Below are 16,097 nucleotides of genomic sequence, written 5' to 3'. Positions count from 1 at the left end.
CGCCGACTGCTACCAAGCAGAATGATATGCATTGACTGGTCTCCATATACTGGTATGTTAGAGAGAAACCCCATTGAGGTAGCAGAAATGTAGGTGGCCAAGTCATGTAGTAAGACTGAAGTTGATCAGAGGTGTTCATCTTTACCCTGGCTCTCAAACCCTTGGAGGTAATAGTTTCTGGCATATTTAGAAAACGGGTATGTAAGAATGGTATGGTAGTAGGTCTTTGGTTCTACCTCACAGGATGGGCAGAGAGAAGAGATATCCTGGTCCCACTAGGATATATGGATAGTGAAGTAACCTTTTCCAGCCCTGAGCTGGTGAATAAGTCTTGCTATAAATTTGCCCAATCCTATGAACAGGTGGGAAGTTAACAACAGAGAGTATGCCTAATATAGAAAGAGTAGATATTGGGTGTACCATATATAAAGAAGTAGCTGTCTGCACTACATTATAAGTACTGGGAAGTTGAGGTCCCCAAGGTCACATGGGGGAGTAGAGAAGGACGAAGGGTCTCAGAGGCAGGTGGGACTTAGGGGAGTTGACTGACTAGCTTGACAATCCTGTAGGCTATAGCATCTATCAGGAGGTACTTCCATACTAGGAGGGAAGGCTTGCATATTCTTCCGCTTAGTGGGAGGTATCTAGTAGTGAGTTCGGTCATGAGTAGGTAATGGTCTTCAGAGAAGCAGAAGTTCAAGGTGGTGAGTAATAAGCAGTGAAGGTATACCAAAGCTGGGTTCTTCTCTGGGGGCAGATATACCATATGAAGGGCAGTCCAATATTGGCAGTATACAAGCAGATACCCAATCAGGAGAATAGCTGACTTATGTGGAAGAATACCGGTAAGAGTATCCTTGATGAAGTTGGTAATCCACTCCTAGACTTGACATCAGAAAACAGCAAGGCAGTCTATGCTGAAGATAGACCAAGTGAAAAGGTCCTGTCTATAGAGCAGGATAGAAGAGAGGAGTCAGGCTGCTAGCCTGTGATAAAGAATGTAACCTACTCCGAAGTATCTCAAGAATCTTAAGGAGATTCTCAGACACTATAAGGATAGGAGGAGAAGCATATATGGAATTCTTCCTTAAGAGTAGCAGAGCTGAGAGAAATGTAAAGTGATTGTTCAACTTGTAGTATATTTAGAAAATCATTCCTGTAAAGCTTCAGAGACCTAATCTGTAACGTGTTCGCAAGGTGCTAATCACGTTATCGGTAATAGATACGATAGTTGGCAGGTGGCCTGCTCTTCCAGAGAGGAGGCGAGAGCTGAGAACTAAAGAAGGCTTCGAGGGTGTACTGGGGAACAAAGAAGTAACCGTTCAACCAAGTATATTGAAATACTGTCTGTCGAAGTCTGCCTTTTCTATCGTAGAAACAGGCGGTCTTTAAATACACAAATCTGTTCATGTCTAGCATGAACGAAGCTAATCAAAGGTATCAATCGATACACTTTGGTAAAACTCCTTAAGTATCAAAGCGATACTTAAAACAAAACATAAAACAAAACCAAGTATCAAACGATACTTAAAACAAACCAAGTATCAAAGCGATACTTAAAATAAAACATAAAACAAAACCAAGTATCAAACGATACTTAAAACAAACTAAGTATCAAAGCGATACTTAAAATAAAACATAAAACAAAACCAATAACTGAGTACCCGTACCGGTTACATAATCCTTAAGGGATTGTTATTTCTTTAAATATAAAGAACTATAACTAGGAAACATAACAATAATACTATATCCAAGGAAATATTTTAATAGTGCTAACATAGTAGTGAAAGTAAATCAATCAGAGTTCTAAAGAAGCAGACTTGAAGTAATAGAATAAAACCAATAAAACAAGTAATGGAATTCAAATAAGATAAAACAAACAGCCACTACTAATGTACTAATCCGGCAGTAACAGTAGTATAAGAGAATACTCAACTGGGTAGTAGTATAACAAAGGATACAAATAAGTAAACCAAGAAGATATACTCAATTGAGTACTAACTAAGTAGTAAAGGAAATATGCACTACTAGAAAGAGTCATAAGTAGGAGAGAACATCAAGCTAATTATATTGGTAAAGCATAATAGAATTCTATTACACTGAGGGAGTGTACAATGGAAGAGAGACAGTTGGCCATAACTCATTCCAGTATCTTGGAGACTGTTTCAAGGAAAAAAATAATCCAGAAAGAGGCTGGTGTATCATAGAAGAACTTGCCTGGCTTGTCAAGTACTATCTCATTGGCCATCTTTAGAGAGGCCAATATTGGGTGGAGACAACCTGTATAGAGACAAGATCTTCTAGGCCAATTAAGATTTGTTTTCCTAGACGGAAATTTGTCCAAGAAGGCTTCCAGCATACTCATTTCATTTATAACTACTAAGAGTAGAGTAAAGTAGTATAGAATCATGCAAACAATATTATATTATTAAGATCTCTTTCCATTGCTTAATAATGTCTAAAAGCTTAGAAGGTATTTCTATATTTATATCCCATGTCTGAGTATTCACCAACTACATCTATCTTTCATACAAATTATATACCATGCTAAAGATAAGTCCTATTGTTAAGTATTTTCCAATAGTGTAAATATTAGAAGACCCTGAAAACTATTACACTCTTTTCCAGTAATTACTATTTTATCACTTGGAGAACACTATTGCCTCCAGTAGTAATTTCTTAATATTCAGAGTTTTCAAACTACAGTCTAGTTCTTAATTCAAATAGTATTGACCCTAATTGCCTTCCCTATTTACTAAAGAATTGGTTACATCTTAGAGTTGCATTTTATCGTTTTGCCAGAAGTTGAAGACTTCTAATTGTAATAGCTCAATAACTAAATAATAGGATCCTTTCTAATAACTTTTCTCATGTATAGAAAACACTCTTTTATAGGTAAGGTCATAATCTCTCAGTTAGCAACTCCTGCTTATTCTATAAAGTAGAGGTTAATTATCATATAGTATTGGTAATAATTCCCTAAATCATAATGTATTGCTACATAGTTGTAACACTCCATGAAAATCTTTGGTTCCTCAACAGTGCTCCCAGTAGTTCTAAACTCTTCTAAGTATCAATGGATGGATGTAAATTTATTGGCTCTTTGTAACAGACTCTTTAATTTTCACTATCATATCTTTATTCGAAAATATCTTGTTACTTATGGCTCATTTCAAAGATGTCTCATCTTTGAGGCCTAGTAACTCTCTGAATAGTTGACAGATTCACTCTATTCTACTTCTTAGACCTTGCCAGAGGTCCCCTCTCCTATATCCTGCAAACAGGCTATAGTCAGAGAGACGGTAGTGATATAAATAGGATTATTCTGATACCTTTAGTTCTGTGACAGTATAGTCATAGGATACAACTGATATTAATATGTATAATAACGTGTGGGCCTATAAGGGGGCCAGAAGAGGGTGTTAGAGACTACAGATTCTGATTCTGAGTAAGGAAATTACTTAAAACAAAGCATGTAGAGTCTATCCTTCATGGCCACACCAGCCTCCTTATATAGTGCTCTTCGTGCCAATCTAAATCCTGATAACTCATAACTATAAGTCATGTAAAATCCTCGTAAACAAGTCAGATAACTCAAGCGAGTTACATGCACAAGACCCATGACTCATAATCAAGTCATGTGCGAAATATACCAAATCATAAAATAAACAGGTCATATGACTCAAGCAAGTTATATGGATAAAACTCCATAACTCATAATCGAGTTACGTGAGAAACATAAAAAATGATAATTTGAAGAGGTCAAATGACTCAAGCAAGTTATATGCTCAAAATGTAACGTGTTCGCAAGGTGCTAATCACGTTATCGGTAAAGGGTACGATAGTTGGCAGGTGGCCTGCTCTTCCGGAGAGGAGGCGAGAGCTGAGAATTAAAGGAGGCTTCGAGGGTGTACTGAGAAACAAAGAAGTAACCGTTCAACCAAGTATATTGAAATACTGTCTGTCGAAGTCTGCCTTTTCTATCGTAGAAACAGGCGGTCTTTAAATACACAAATCTGTTCATGTCTAGCATGAACGAAACTAATCAAAGGTATCAATCGATACACTTTGGTAAAACTCCTTAAGTATCAAAGCGATACTTAAAACAAAACATAAAACAAAATCAAGTATCAAACAATACTTAAAACAAACCAAGTATTAAAGCGATACTTAAAACAAAATATAAAGCAAAACCAAGTATCAAAGCGATACTTAAAACAAAACCAAGTATCAAAGCGATACTTAAAACAAAACATAAAGCAAAACCAAGTATCAAACAATACTTAAAACAAACCAAGTATCAAAACGATACTTAAAACAAAACCAATAACCAAGTACCTGTACCGGTTACACAAAATGCCATGACTCATAATCAAGTCATGTGTGAAACATAATAAATCATAACACAAATAAGTCATATAACTCAAGTGAGTCTTATGCGTGAGACCCATGACTCATACTCGAGCCATGTACAAAGTCCTGTCACATTCGTGACAAATATATTGATGTTCTATAATAATTAAATCTAATATCAAAGATACTTACTGAAAAGTTTTTTTTTCATTGTTTCTAAAAGGCTTAGGTATATTCAAAATCACTATTTACTTTAGATATAAAGATAAACTAGAATTTTAAGAAAAAATAAACTAGAATTTGTATAAAAATAACTTAATTTATAAAAGAATTATGGTAAATAAATTTTATATTAGTACCAGTTTACCTAACTATTGCAGTATGAAATTTGAGTAATAAAACAGTTAATAGCCAACTCCCCTCCTATTTCACTGTTGCTCATAGTTGGAAAAAGCAAGTATGATACTCAAGCAAGTGTGACGTCTCAGAACTTTTTGTTTTTCATAGTAGAAAGTCTCCTAACCCACCCAGCAATGCTGACCTTCTGTAACAACAATTCCTCCAAGGAGAGAGATCAGTACTAGTGATAACAATTACCCTTGAACAACAGCAATCATCTCTGACTCTGATGGCCAGCTTAGACCAAAATCTCAATTACCACCATTCTGATCCACAGGACATATAGTCTTGCTCAGGCCTACCAGAAGCTTCCAATTGTCCAAACTCTCAGAAAATAGCTTCTGAGGCCTGCCTAATACCTCAATCCTTAGCTGCTTCAGCAATCCCAATCCTCTAACTCCAAATTAGCTGCTCTGCTCTGAGCCAACCAAAATTTGTCATTTCAATTAACATCATATATCTTCAGCCCCCTACTATCTCCATTGCAATGTCCAATTCAATCGAGATGCTAGAAAGCGAGTAGCATTTAGACCACGTTATGGAATAGCTGGAAGAGGAACCTGCTGAGCTCACAAGTACAGCTACCAAAATATTCAATGTAAACCTTTCCTCAGTTAGAATACACCAGCTATACAAGTGCAACCAAGAACGAAACTCTTATAGTACATTTAATCAGCATGGTAGCCACAATATTATCTTAACAGAAGCCCAGAAGCAGGCTATATTCCATTTCTGCTATAACCAAATAGAGATAGAATTAGGTACAACACCCTCAATCATCGATACCGTCATTTGCCATCTCCGTCAACAAGAGAAAAGTAATCTACTATCACTTTTATAGTTCCATCAATGGCTTAAGAAAAACCCTAGCCTTTATACCATTAAAACCAAACCAATCACCCATGTTCACCTTACTATCCTGAGTGAACAAGATCTCAAGAACTTCTTTCTTGAATATCAGGAAACGCTGTCAAAATATAGTATCAAGTATGACAAATTTATCTTCAATATGAATGAATCTTGTATACAAATTGAATATCCTACTAGTATGATAGTGGTAGCTCCAACCGAAATAAAGAAACTCTATACAGCCAGCCCAAAAAAACGTAAGTCAATTACAATTATCAAAACCATGTGCGCAGATGGTAGCCACTACTCTCAGTTGTCATCTGCCCTGGAGAAAAGATTATGGAGAATTAGATTTACAATAATCTAACTGGTATGGAAGTGATTAATATTTTACAAACCAGATATATGAATGACAACATCATCCTCTTATAGTTCAATCACTTTATCAAGCATTCTGGTACTAGTCCTGATGCACATTGGCACGTTCTTCTTTTGGATGGTCATATTACTTACTGTCAGGATGAATTTATTATTCAATATCATGAAAACTACATTGTTCTCTTCCAGTTCCCCTCACATCTTTCACATATTCTCCAGCCCCTCAACAGAGGTGTCTTTCATCCATAGAAGTACTATCACAACTAAGCCATCCACCATGCTCTTCATTCGCTTGATATAGAGTATATATTATGTTTATTCTTCCGTAACCTGAGTACCATCTATGAAGAGACCTTTCAGCCATATATGATACAAAACTCCTTTCTGAAGTCTGAAATGTTCTCCATCTCATGCAAGATTGCTCTCAAAAAGTTACGATATTACAACAAAGCAAAGAGCAATGGTAAATAACCTACCTCAACTAGGCCAGTGGTAAGAGACCTGAAGGTACAGAACACGCTGTGGTAGATGAAGAGGATAAGCTAGAAGTACTAACTGTTCTAAACTCATATTTTAAGTGCCAGAATGGGCTTGCCGAGTGGATTGATTGTCCCAAAACCTTTAGTCGTAGTTCTAAAAATAGATTTCAATAATGGATAAAAGGGACTCAGATATCTCTTGTGCAGGCTGAGTTGCAGCAACAATCCTACCACTATGTCAATACTAGCATACAAGAAGAGGCCAAGCATAAAAGTAAATCGAGGTGTATTATTTAAAAAGGTAGGACAATTAGAGTTGAAGTTGCAAGGCTCAAATATAAAGAAAAGGCTGAGAAGGAGAAGGCAGTAGCCATTAAAATGGCTCAAATGAATATCCAAGCAGCAGTCAATAAAGCAAAGCCATTCTTGTATTATTATGAAGTTGATGCATACAAGACTGAGAAGGAAAGAAGGATACAAGTTAGGTCGATTCAGGTTGAAGGTGGAATAGTTCCAGCTGAGCTTCTGATTGCAATTCCAGATCCCAAAAAAATCCAACTGCGGAGGATTTTGAGTCCTTACAGCCCCCACCTGATCTATTACAGGCACTCTTAATACTGAAGCCAGTTGCTGTAAGTACAACAGATGTAATTGATCTTCAATTACTTGCCACAGGTAGTGGAGCTGATGAGTTTGAAATTTTGACTACAAGGCAATAATTGGAATAGGCTAGTATAGAAAATATAAATACTGGAAATGATGGTAAGAATTCTGTAAGTGAATCTGATTCAGATTCTTGTATATCAGGTGATTCAATCTATTACAAAAAATGCCAACTTTATAGCTTTTAACTGAGGCTTTGTAGCCTATTAGGCAATAGAAGTATATTACTAAAAGCAAGGATTTTCTAAGCTTACTTAGTTAAAAATAAAAAAGGTCCAGCATATAACACTTGCATCAGCATTATTAAATAGTAGTGGAACTAGCTACTATGACTTGGAAGTGGTTATTATTATGGGAGGTCAGTGTTGCTGGGTAGGTTAGGGGACTTTCTACTAGAAAAAAGAAAAAAAAGGTCTAGGGTATCATACTTGCTTGAGCATCACACTTGCTTTTCTTAACTATGAGCGACAGCAAAATAGGAGGAGAACCGGCTATTATAATAATTATAAAATTCAATTTCTAGAAAATTCATATATTACTTACAGGTTATATTAAAAGATATTCATAAAAAATAGGCTACTTACTAATAATAAGCTCATATGAGATAAATTCCAAGAAAATAATTATTTCTAATATAAGAAATATATAAATTTAAAAGCTTTCTGAAAATTATGAACTTACAAGCAAATAGATATAGCCTTAGACTTATTATAGCAATAATCTACTAAACTATTCTAGATTCATATAAGACTTATCAAAGGCTTATATGAAATTAATGAATTTTTATAAAGTATTTACTAATAAGGAAGAATGAGTATTCTACTAGGTATGATAATCCAAGTAGTTAATTTAGAAGTTGTCCTAAATTATTCAGTAGTATGTCAGAGCAGAGTTACTCTACCTTTGAATTAGAGTAACCATACCTTAGAAGTAACTGGTTATAGGAGACTTCAAGAGAATTTACTAGATTGTTTGTTATACAAAACTATATTGACTACCTGAATCTCAGGTTGTAGAGATAATTCCAGCATGAGTAATTGAGCTCAGAACAAGCTGTAACTTGGAAGTGTAGTGACTAATACCCCCTCTAATTCTATTATATGTCCCTAGTATTATAGGTTATAGTCTAAAGAGTGGCTGTATGTTTAGCTAGAGTCTACAAGTAGAGATAATCCTATAACACTATATATACTCATTCTTTCCAGTCAACTATAAACTGTCTGCAAGATTTATAAGGAGGTAGAGGAGTATCTGGAGTATATTCTTCAAATGTTTCTGTATAAAGCAGACCAAAACTAATAGAGTAATACTACTTTGAAGTTAAAAATAGTATATGAAATTATCAGAAGCCTATGGGCAAGGGAAGCGAAGTCTGTTATCCTGAATCTGTAGTATTACTGGTGAATTGTCAATGACTTTAAGATACTAGTCTAAGTTATGATAAGACCTACTTCTAGGAGGATTGACTGTAGGTAGTATCTACCAGTATTGGTAGTCAACCTTTAAAGAGATTTAGCAGAAGAGTTATATAGCTATCATTTGGAGATAAAATAGAAAAAAGAACTAGATAGATTCAGGAGCTATGAAATCTTGTAGAAGACTAAGTATATATGGATGTAACCAGTACGGGTACTCGGTTATTGGTTTTGTTTTATGTTTTGTTTTAAGTATCGCTTTGATACTTAGTTTGTTTTAAGTATCGTTTAATACTTGGTTTTGTTTTATGTTTTGTTTTAAGTATCGCTTTGATACTTAGTTCGTTTTAAGTATCGTTTGATACTTGGTTTTGTTTTATGTTTTGTTTTAAGTATCGCTTTAATACTTAGTTTGTTTTAAGTATCGTTTGATACTTGGTTTTGTTTTATGTTTAGTTTTAAGTATCGCTTTGATACTTAAGGAGTTTTACCAAAGTGTATCGATTGATACCTTTGATTAGTTTCGTTCATGCTAGACATGAACAGATTTGTGTATTTAAAGACCGCCTGTTTCTACGATAGAAAAGGCAGACTTCGACAGACAGTATTTCAATATACTTGGTTGAACGGTTACTTCTTTGTTCCTCAGTACACCCTCAAAGCCTCCTTTAGTTCTCAGCTCTCGCCTCCTCTCTGGAAGAGCAGGCCACCTGCCAACTATCGTATCTATTACCGATAACGTGATTAGCATCTAGCGAACACTTTACAATGGATAGAGAGTTCCATAGTTGGTAAAGCATTTGAGTTCACTTGAACACAATAGCTTACTACTAACATATTTATAATATGAAGAGTTCCTACTCCTACAATTGTATTGAAAATATAGTGGCTAAAATACTTCTATTAGGTAGATATCAGAAAACTATAAAGTAGTCCAGTACACTACAAAGAATGTTTGGTTCAACCTGTAGAAGCAGACCAGACAGCCTATAAGAGTTGAGTGCTCATGCAGCTGGAATAGTAATAGAGAGTAATAGGCAATATATAAATTTTAACTAAGTATATACAAGCTCTCTTCTATTCAGACAATCAACTACCTCTCAAGATCAAGACTTAATTGAGTAAAGCTTTGGGCTTAATAATATTAAGTTTTACTGTTTTTTGTTTTTTTAACTCTACTATTGATTTATATTTATCTTTATTTTGAGAAAGAACTCTTTTAGTGCAGTTGCAATGTTGGGATCCATCTTTCAACAGTAAGCCTTCATTACAATAATATATTTTAGCTAATTTTTAATTTGTCAAATTTCTCTCTCAAAATCCACTTAGAATGCACTCTAGATTCACAAGATATACAGGATGATACAGATACAAACTGGCTTATAAGACATACTGAATATTTTTTTTACTAATTTGTAGTAATATAATACTTATACTTGTACTAAATTTTTAGTAGGTAGACTTTGTAATAACTCTATTTTATGATAATAGTAAGCCTAAGTATACACCTATCACAATGGTAATGCAGCTTTATCTTATTCATAACTTTGTCCAAAATGTCCCATTACTTTTAGGAAACTTTTAATTCAACATAACATAGTACCATCTAACACTATCTACTCCTAACTAATTTCTTCCGGACTACTTGTAGGATGTTACCAGTCATTCCCTCTTATATATCCCGCAAACAGGATCTGGTTGAACAGATGGTGATGATTTATATCATATTATGAGGAGATTGCCAATTTCTTTTTCATTTTAGTATTGGGACAAAAATGACCGAAGGCTAGCAGGTGACTTACACGCTTTGCAGTGGGGCTGGAGGGGTGTATTGAAAGTGTGTTTTTCAGCGCGGTCAATGAGGGTCTGTGTGCATGTCTAAAGAGGTCTGTGCCCTCTAGATTCTGGGTGTGCCTAACAGTTGGGATGTGATATTGAGAGAATATTGAAATAGAAGTGTAACCCTGTGTGGGAAACAAAGTCACACCGCCACTCTGGCAACTTGGTAATCTCGGAACGCTGGAGCAGACTGTACTTTTACTCGTCTCAGGCAAGAAGAATCTGGAAACAGGGACTCTTAAAACATACGGCAAAACATCTATACGCAATACAAAGTCACGACTCGTATTTTCAGATACCTCTTGCCCGGGACGAGTATCCTCCTCATAAGAGGGAACGTGTTTGACCCTGAAAATCTACTAAACAGTTTTATAAAGGTGTGAGGGAATAATTAGGTAATATAACCATGCATAATAAGCATGATAATGCCCAAATCCCACATAAGAAATATCACATGCATAATCTCTGATCATCATTGTAAAGAATAATGAAATAACATAAAATATATGTCCTAGCTGTAGTGATGTCCTCAATGTACTACCGTAGCACAAGCACTCAGGAATATGTTTTCGTACAAGACAGGGATTATTTTGCGGGTCAACCAAAATTAACTGCGAAAACACGATCGATCCATTAGAAATTTCAGCAAGTACTATTCCTAAGCACCATAACCCACTCGAGTATCGAGTAGAGCCTTCCCGCAACAAGCTCGAAAGGTGCACCAGCTCCTAAACAGACCTTAGACTATCGTTCAAGTAAATAAACAATTAGAAAGCTCGCCCTTCAAAGTCCAATTATACAAAGACTCTACTCGAGTGCTTGAGCGCAGTATCGTATTCCAGTTCTTGCTGAAGAGCATGAGATGTGACGGGAGTGACGTAGTTTATCGACACCCGTGAGAAGATGGGGTGCAGAAAACCCATTGCGAGTCTGCTTTCCATATAGGATAATAGTATGATATTGTACGAAAAGCCGATCCCCATAACACTTAAGTCATTGCCGCAAAACCCGCCGCTGTGATATCAACTAATTGTGATAGATTGCATGCCTGGAGCCCCCGGAATATCTTTCCGCGGTGCACATGATACATCTCGCCCCGGGCGAGAGACCCTCTGTGGGTTGGGACGGACAATCATGGCAGATCGAATCACTACGAGCAAAAACGAACTATAGAGGTGATCCTACTGCCTACTTAAAATATTCAAAGTGAAGTATCCCTCGTGTATAGGGTCTACATCACATAACCCCACTACAGTCGCACCTCGTTATAAAGAACGCCAAGAGTTGGGGGGGTTTTGTTCGTTATAACGAGGTTTTGGAGTGAATTCCTTATAGCGAGTACTGTTTGTATGGGAGCAGGGGTCTTGATTCCCGTACGATTCATTCGTAATGGCGAGGTTTCTCATACAAAGAGGTCCATTATAGCGAGGTGCGACTGTACTCGTACATCTTCCCTCGTGAAAGAGTAGGAATCCATTAACTAGAACGGAGAGAGATGTATACTACCGTATTTCGCCTGTTAACCTCAAGCATCATAACTACCGGTATTCCACAACCTCTCGCCGAACCTTATAAAACCCAGGAAGCCACACGCTGGTTCCCGCCTTAGTTTTCAAACTGCGAAAAGGGATCCCTTTGACACAAGTTTATATCACAACCCCTGCAGAGTAAACATACATCGGGGAGCCATAGTTGTCTACCAAACGCACCGATGCTCTGTAATTCTATTAAACCATTACCTGCTCTTGAACTATTCGTCACCCCCATTTTCCCGTATTCTACCCCATTGGGATAACTACATCAAACTACTCCTCCCCCCAACCTCAGTACTACCCTGCCCACTTGGCATCTCTCCATTTCGCTGCCCGACAAACTCTGTATATATCCCTTGCAGGCGCTTACGCTCTTGCGGGGAAATACTTGGTCGTGTGGAGTATAGCGAGGACTCAACATGTGACCAGGATATTGTTACTTCTGCGGTTCCAGCGTCCTGCTTCGTCTTTGTTACGGAGACAGAATTGTTGTTGCTGTTGGAGAAGGTAGAATTATTCGAGGATTTTTTTTTTAGGGACTCAAGCTGTAAGAGTTAGCCGGAGCAGGGAACATGGGAAGAATGGTGAGATACCTTTTCTAGAAGGGCTATTCGTTCACGATGCCTACTTGCGCTAACCACTGGTGGAGCCCGACCCTTCCCTTTACGGCTATCCCCCCAGACGAATTCCAAAAAGTCCAATTCCTCCTTAGAATCTTTACCGGCTGCGCCCGCGCCCTCCTGCTCTTCTTCTAGCGCTTCGCGTTTGCGCAATTCTTCACTGATGATTCCCTGCACGGCTTCTAAATGTGCGTTGTAAAGCACCGCCTGCAAGTCTGCTCCGGAATAACCTTCTGTCCTAGCAGCGAGTTCTTCAAGACTAACGTCCGGATCCACACGCAATTTCCCGCCTTCGCCGACGAGCGCGCGGAAGATATCTAGCCGGTCTTCGAGATTTGGCAAGTCACACAGCAAGCTCTTGTCCAAACGGCCAGGGCGGAGGAGCGCAGGGTCGATTAGGTCCGGTCGAGAGGTTGCTGCGAGGACGTACACGCCGTCGAGTCCTTCCGCACCATCCATCTGTGTAAGCATTTGATTTACCACACGATCAGTGACCCCGGTAGAATCGTGACCACGTTTCGGTGCAATACTGTCAAATTCGTCAAAGAATAAGACGCAGGGCTTTGCGCCGCTGGCGCGCTCGAAGAGGTCACGGACGGACTTTTCTGAAGCTCCGATGTACTTGTTAAGGATTTCGGGGCCTTTGACAGAAATGAAATTGAGGCCGCATTCTCCGGCTACTGCGCTTGCTAGAAGGGTTTTTCCGCACCCGGGATAGCCATAGAGAAGGAGGCCGCTGCGGAGGCGTAAGGGGCAGCTAGCAAATATAGGGGCATATTTGGTGGGCCATTCGAGCGTTTCTAGGAGGATTCTGCGGGTTTCTGTTAAACCGCCGATATCTTTCCAGCTCGCGCCGGAGGTTTGTAGCTTTACACCCCGGAGCCCAGCGGGGACGAATCCTCGGAGAGCAGAGTCGAAGTCTATACGCCTGAGGGTTAGTATTGGGGATTCTTTAGATTCGCCTGCGTCGACCATGCGGACGACAGCTTCATGTCTAGCACGGCCGACGAGGAGGACCAAGTCCCCGGGCATATAGCCCTCTGTTTTAGAGGCAATGTCGCGGAGTTCAAGACCTTTCTCTAAGACTCCCGAAGTGGCCCCGACAACGCCGTCTAGTACTGCACGACGACCCTCCTTCGACATTGCTTTGAGAGAGAGTGCTTCGCGGAATACGTGACCGCTGACTACCAGGCTATGCATGCTTTCCTTTGCCTGACAACTAGCTAGGATAATCACACCTCCGCGTCCACCGGCACCGCCAGGTGAGGTGTATTTCCTGACGGCGGCCACGACGACTTCAGCGATCTGCCTCACTCGAGAATTGTCTTGATTTTCCGACTCAGAGGCACATAGTCTGTCGAGGTCATCGAGGAGAAGGATGGAGTGGCCTGTCTTCCCGGCTGCCCATATGGCCTCGGTGAACCAGCGGGAGACATTCTCTTTAACTGTGCCTACACGCTCTTCGGAAAGCTTCGAAAGAGAGCCGGGGTCTATGATCCTGTGGAAATGTGGAGCTCCAGAGAGACGCTTTGCGATGAGGCGGAGGATTGAAGTCTTTCCCGATCCGTGAGCACCTGAGAGCAATACTGAGGAAGAAGATAGCAAATGGTCGGTGACTGAGGAAAGGATGTCGTCAACACCCACAATCGGCTGATCGGAATCAGTTCCCGGGACGAACAACGTCTCCGAAACGACCGCTGGTGGAGGAGTAGGCTTGGGTACAAGTGACCCGATCTCGAGTGGGGGCTTTTTGTCCGCCACCAGAACCCATTTAATATACTGGGGCGCCTCCCCACCCTCACCAGCAGAGACCTCAATTTTGAGGACGCCACCGGCAGCAATCGGCGAGTCCCGAATTGCCGGGAGAATGAGTCCGTCAGTCAGAGCACCCTCAAGCACACTTTCCCCAGGGGAGACCGAAGTCTTATCCTCCTCTATCATGGCCTTCGTCCCGTTGCGTTGTCTGTGAGGGCCCAGAACCTCTTGTAACCTTGCAATAGCCATTTCCTCGAGACGTTTAGTTCCACCACCCCATTTCAACCCGTCCTGTTTCTCAGTGCCGTGGAATGGAAAGACCTTAACTTTTGAAAGCAGTTTCTGGGGTACTTGTTGCGGCGCAGGCTCAAGGCGTATCACGTCACCCACTTGCCCAGGTCGAAGATATAAAGCGGTGGAAAGGAGCTTGGACAATCCTACATGCTTCCCGTCCGGAGCGGAATCCCAAGGACGTACAACTGCGACGATCTTGGAAGCCGGAACCACCTCCGGCGTTGCATCCTTTTTATCCTTTTTATCCTTCTCCTCCTGCTGCTGTTGCTGAGACGGATCTTGGGGAGGAGCTATAGCTGGGGGCCGGACAACCGAAACCACAACATGGGAGACACTCCGAAGGTGCCTCGAAGACATGAGCAATGTAGGATCTAGGTAAACTGAAAATCCCTTTCCACCAGCAGCAACCTCTTCTCTATCCTCACCCCCTTCTGTAACCCCTTCCTCCTCGTCGTCGTCATCCGTCTTCGGAAGATACCGTTCCGCGGGTAACGAGACCCCCCGGAAAAACATTGCTCCCGCACCCCCACTATCACTCCGCTTCTTCATCGAAGTTTTCACGGTACTAGTAGCCGACTTTGCACCCTGGCTCTGTCGGCGCTGCCGCTTCTTCGGCGCAACAATAATCTCGGCTTCCGGAGAAACCTTGGCGAACCCATTCGGGGAGGAAAGAGCATCCTCCGGCTCAACCTTTGTCACTCTTATAGAAGCCGTAGATGTAGGGGATAGGTAGACAGAGATCGGATGCGCGGGAGAGACGCAGCGGATCTGCGAAATAAGATTTAATTCCAGAAAGTCCGCATGCAGCTCTATTATCTCCCAATCACTCGCAGTTAAGGGTTCGATATGAAAGGTGTGTGCTGGGGTAGGGTCCAAATGGAGGTGAATAGAAACCTGGTCAAATCAACATAATACCTTATGTGTGAAGCCCCAACATGGCATTTCGTAGAGTGGAGCGAACCTTAGATCCTTCAGACAACCCCACATTCCTAGCAAATGCAGGATCCATCTCTACCACTGCCTCCTCTGACCTCCCCGATCCCGCACCCGGCTTCCTTTTACTCTGCATTCCCGTCCATCCGGCATACACGCTCCTGGTAGTTGCAGCGGTTGACCCTCCCCCAACAGAGGCACGGAAGGATAACTCGACAATAACATTCTGCGCTGGAGTATTTGCAGAAACCAGTACGTTAACAAGCGCGACAGGAAGGTTGAGAAGGCAGTTCTTCAGTGGAGTCAAGGAGACAATTGCGGGGGTAGCAGGGGGTGAGGGCTTCCGGGACATGGTTGTTCGTGGGGAATTTCAAAACAATTAATTATCGTTGAGACCCGTTGCTCGGGATGGCCGTGATTGTACTAGTACTGTACTCAGTAAATTATATCAATAGTGCCGGGGGTGACAGTTAAGTATATTATGGGGGGTGCCAGATATTGGAACAGAAGATCAATGATGTATGGTAGGTAGGTCCGGTGGTTAAAATATTAGGAGAAAGCTCTCCCACTGTAGCAAACCTGGGGGTT

The 16,097-nt window shown here is 40.4% G+C and overlaps 1 protein-coding gene; it reads right to left on the bottom strand.

The window, feature by feature from the left end:
• Positions 1–12,051: 12,051 nt before the first annotated feature.
• Positions 12,052–15,861, bottom strand: GSTUM_00004111001 (uncharacterized protein; the record flags this gene model as incomplete). XM_002842454.2 has 4 exons in its annotated part: positions 12,052–12,452; positions 12,501–14,991; positions 15,070–15,470; positions 15,538–15,861. The coding sequence occupies 4 exons, from the start codon at positions 15,859–15,861 to the stop codon at positions 12,171–12,173; spliced, it is 3,498 nt and encodes a 1,165-aa protein (XP_002842500.1). The 3' UTR covers positions 12,052–12,170.
• Between the last annotated feature and the right edge of the window lie 236 nt (positions 15,862–16,097).

This window comes from Tuber melanosporum, assembly GCF_000151645.1.
Source record: "Tuber melanosporum whole genome shotgun sequence assembly, scaffold_10, strain Mel28".
Classification (NCBI taxonomy): domain Eukaryota; kingdom Fungi; phylum Ascomycota; class Pezizomycetes; order Pezizales; family Tuberaceae; genus Tuber; species Tuber melanosporum.
The sequence above is the reverse complement of the archived record's forward strand: the minus strand, read 5'-3'. Positions and strand labels throughout refer to the sequence as shown.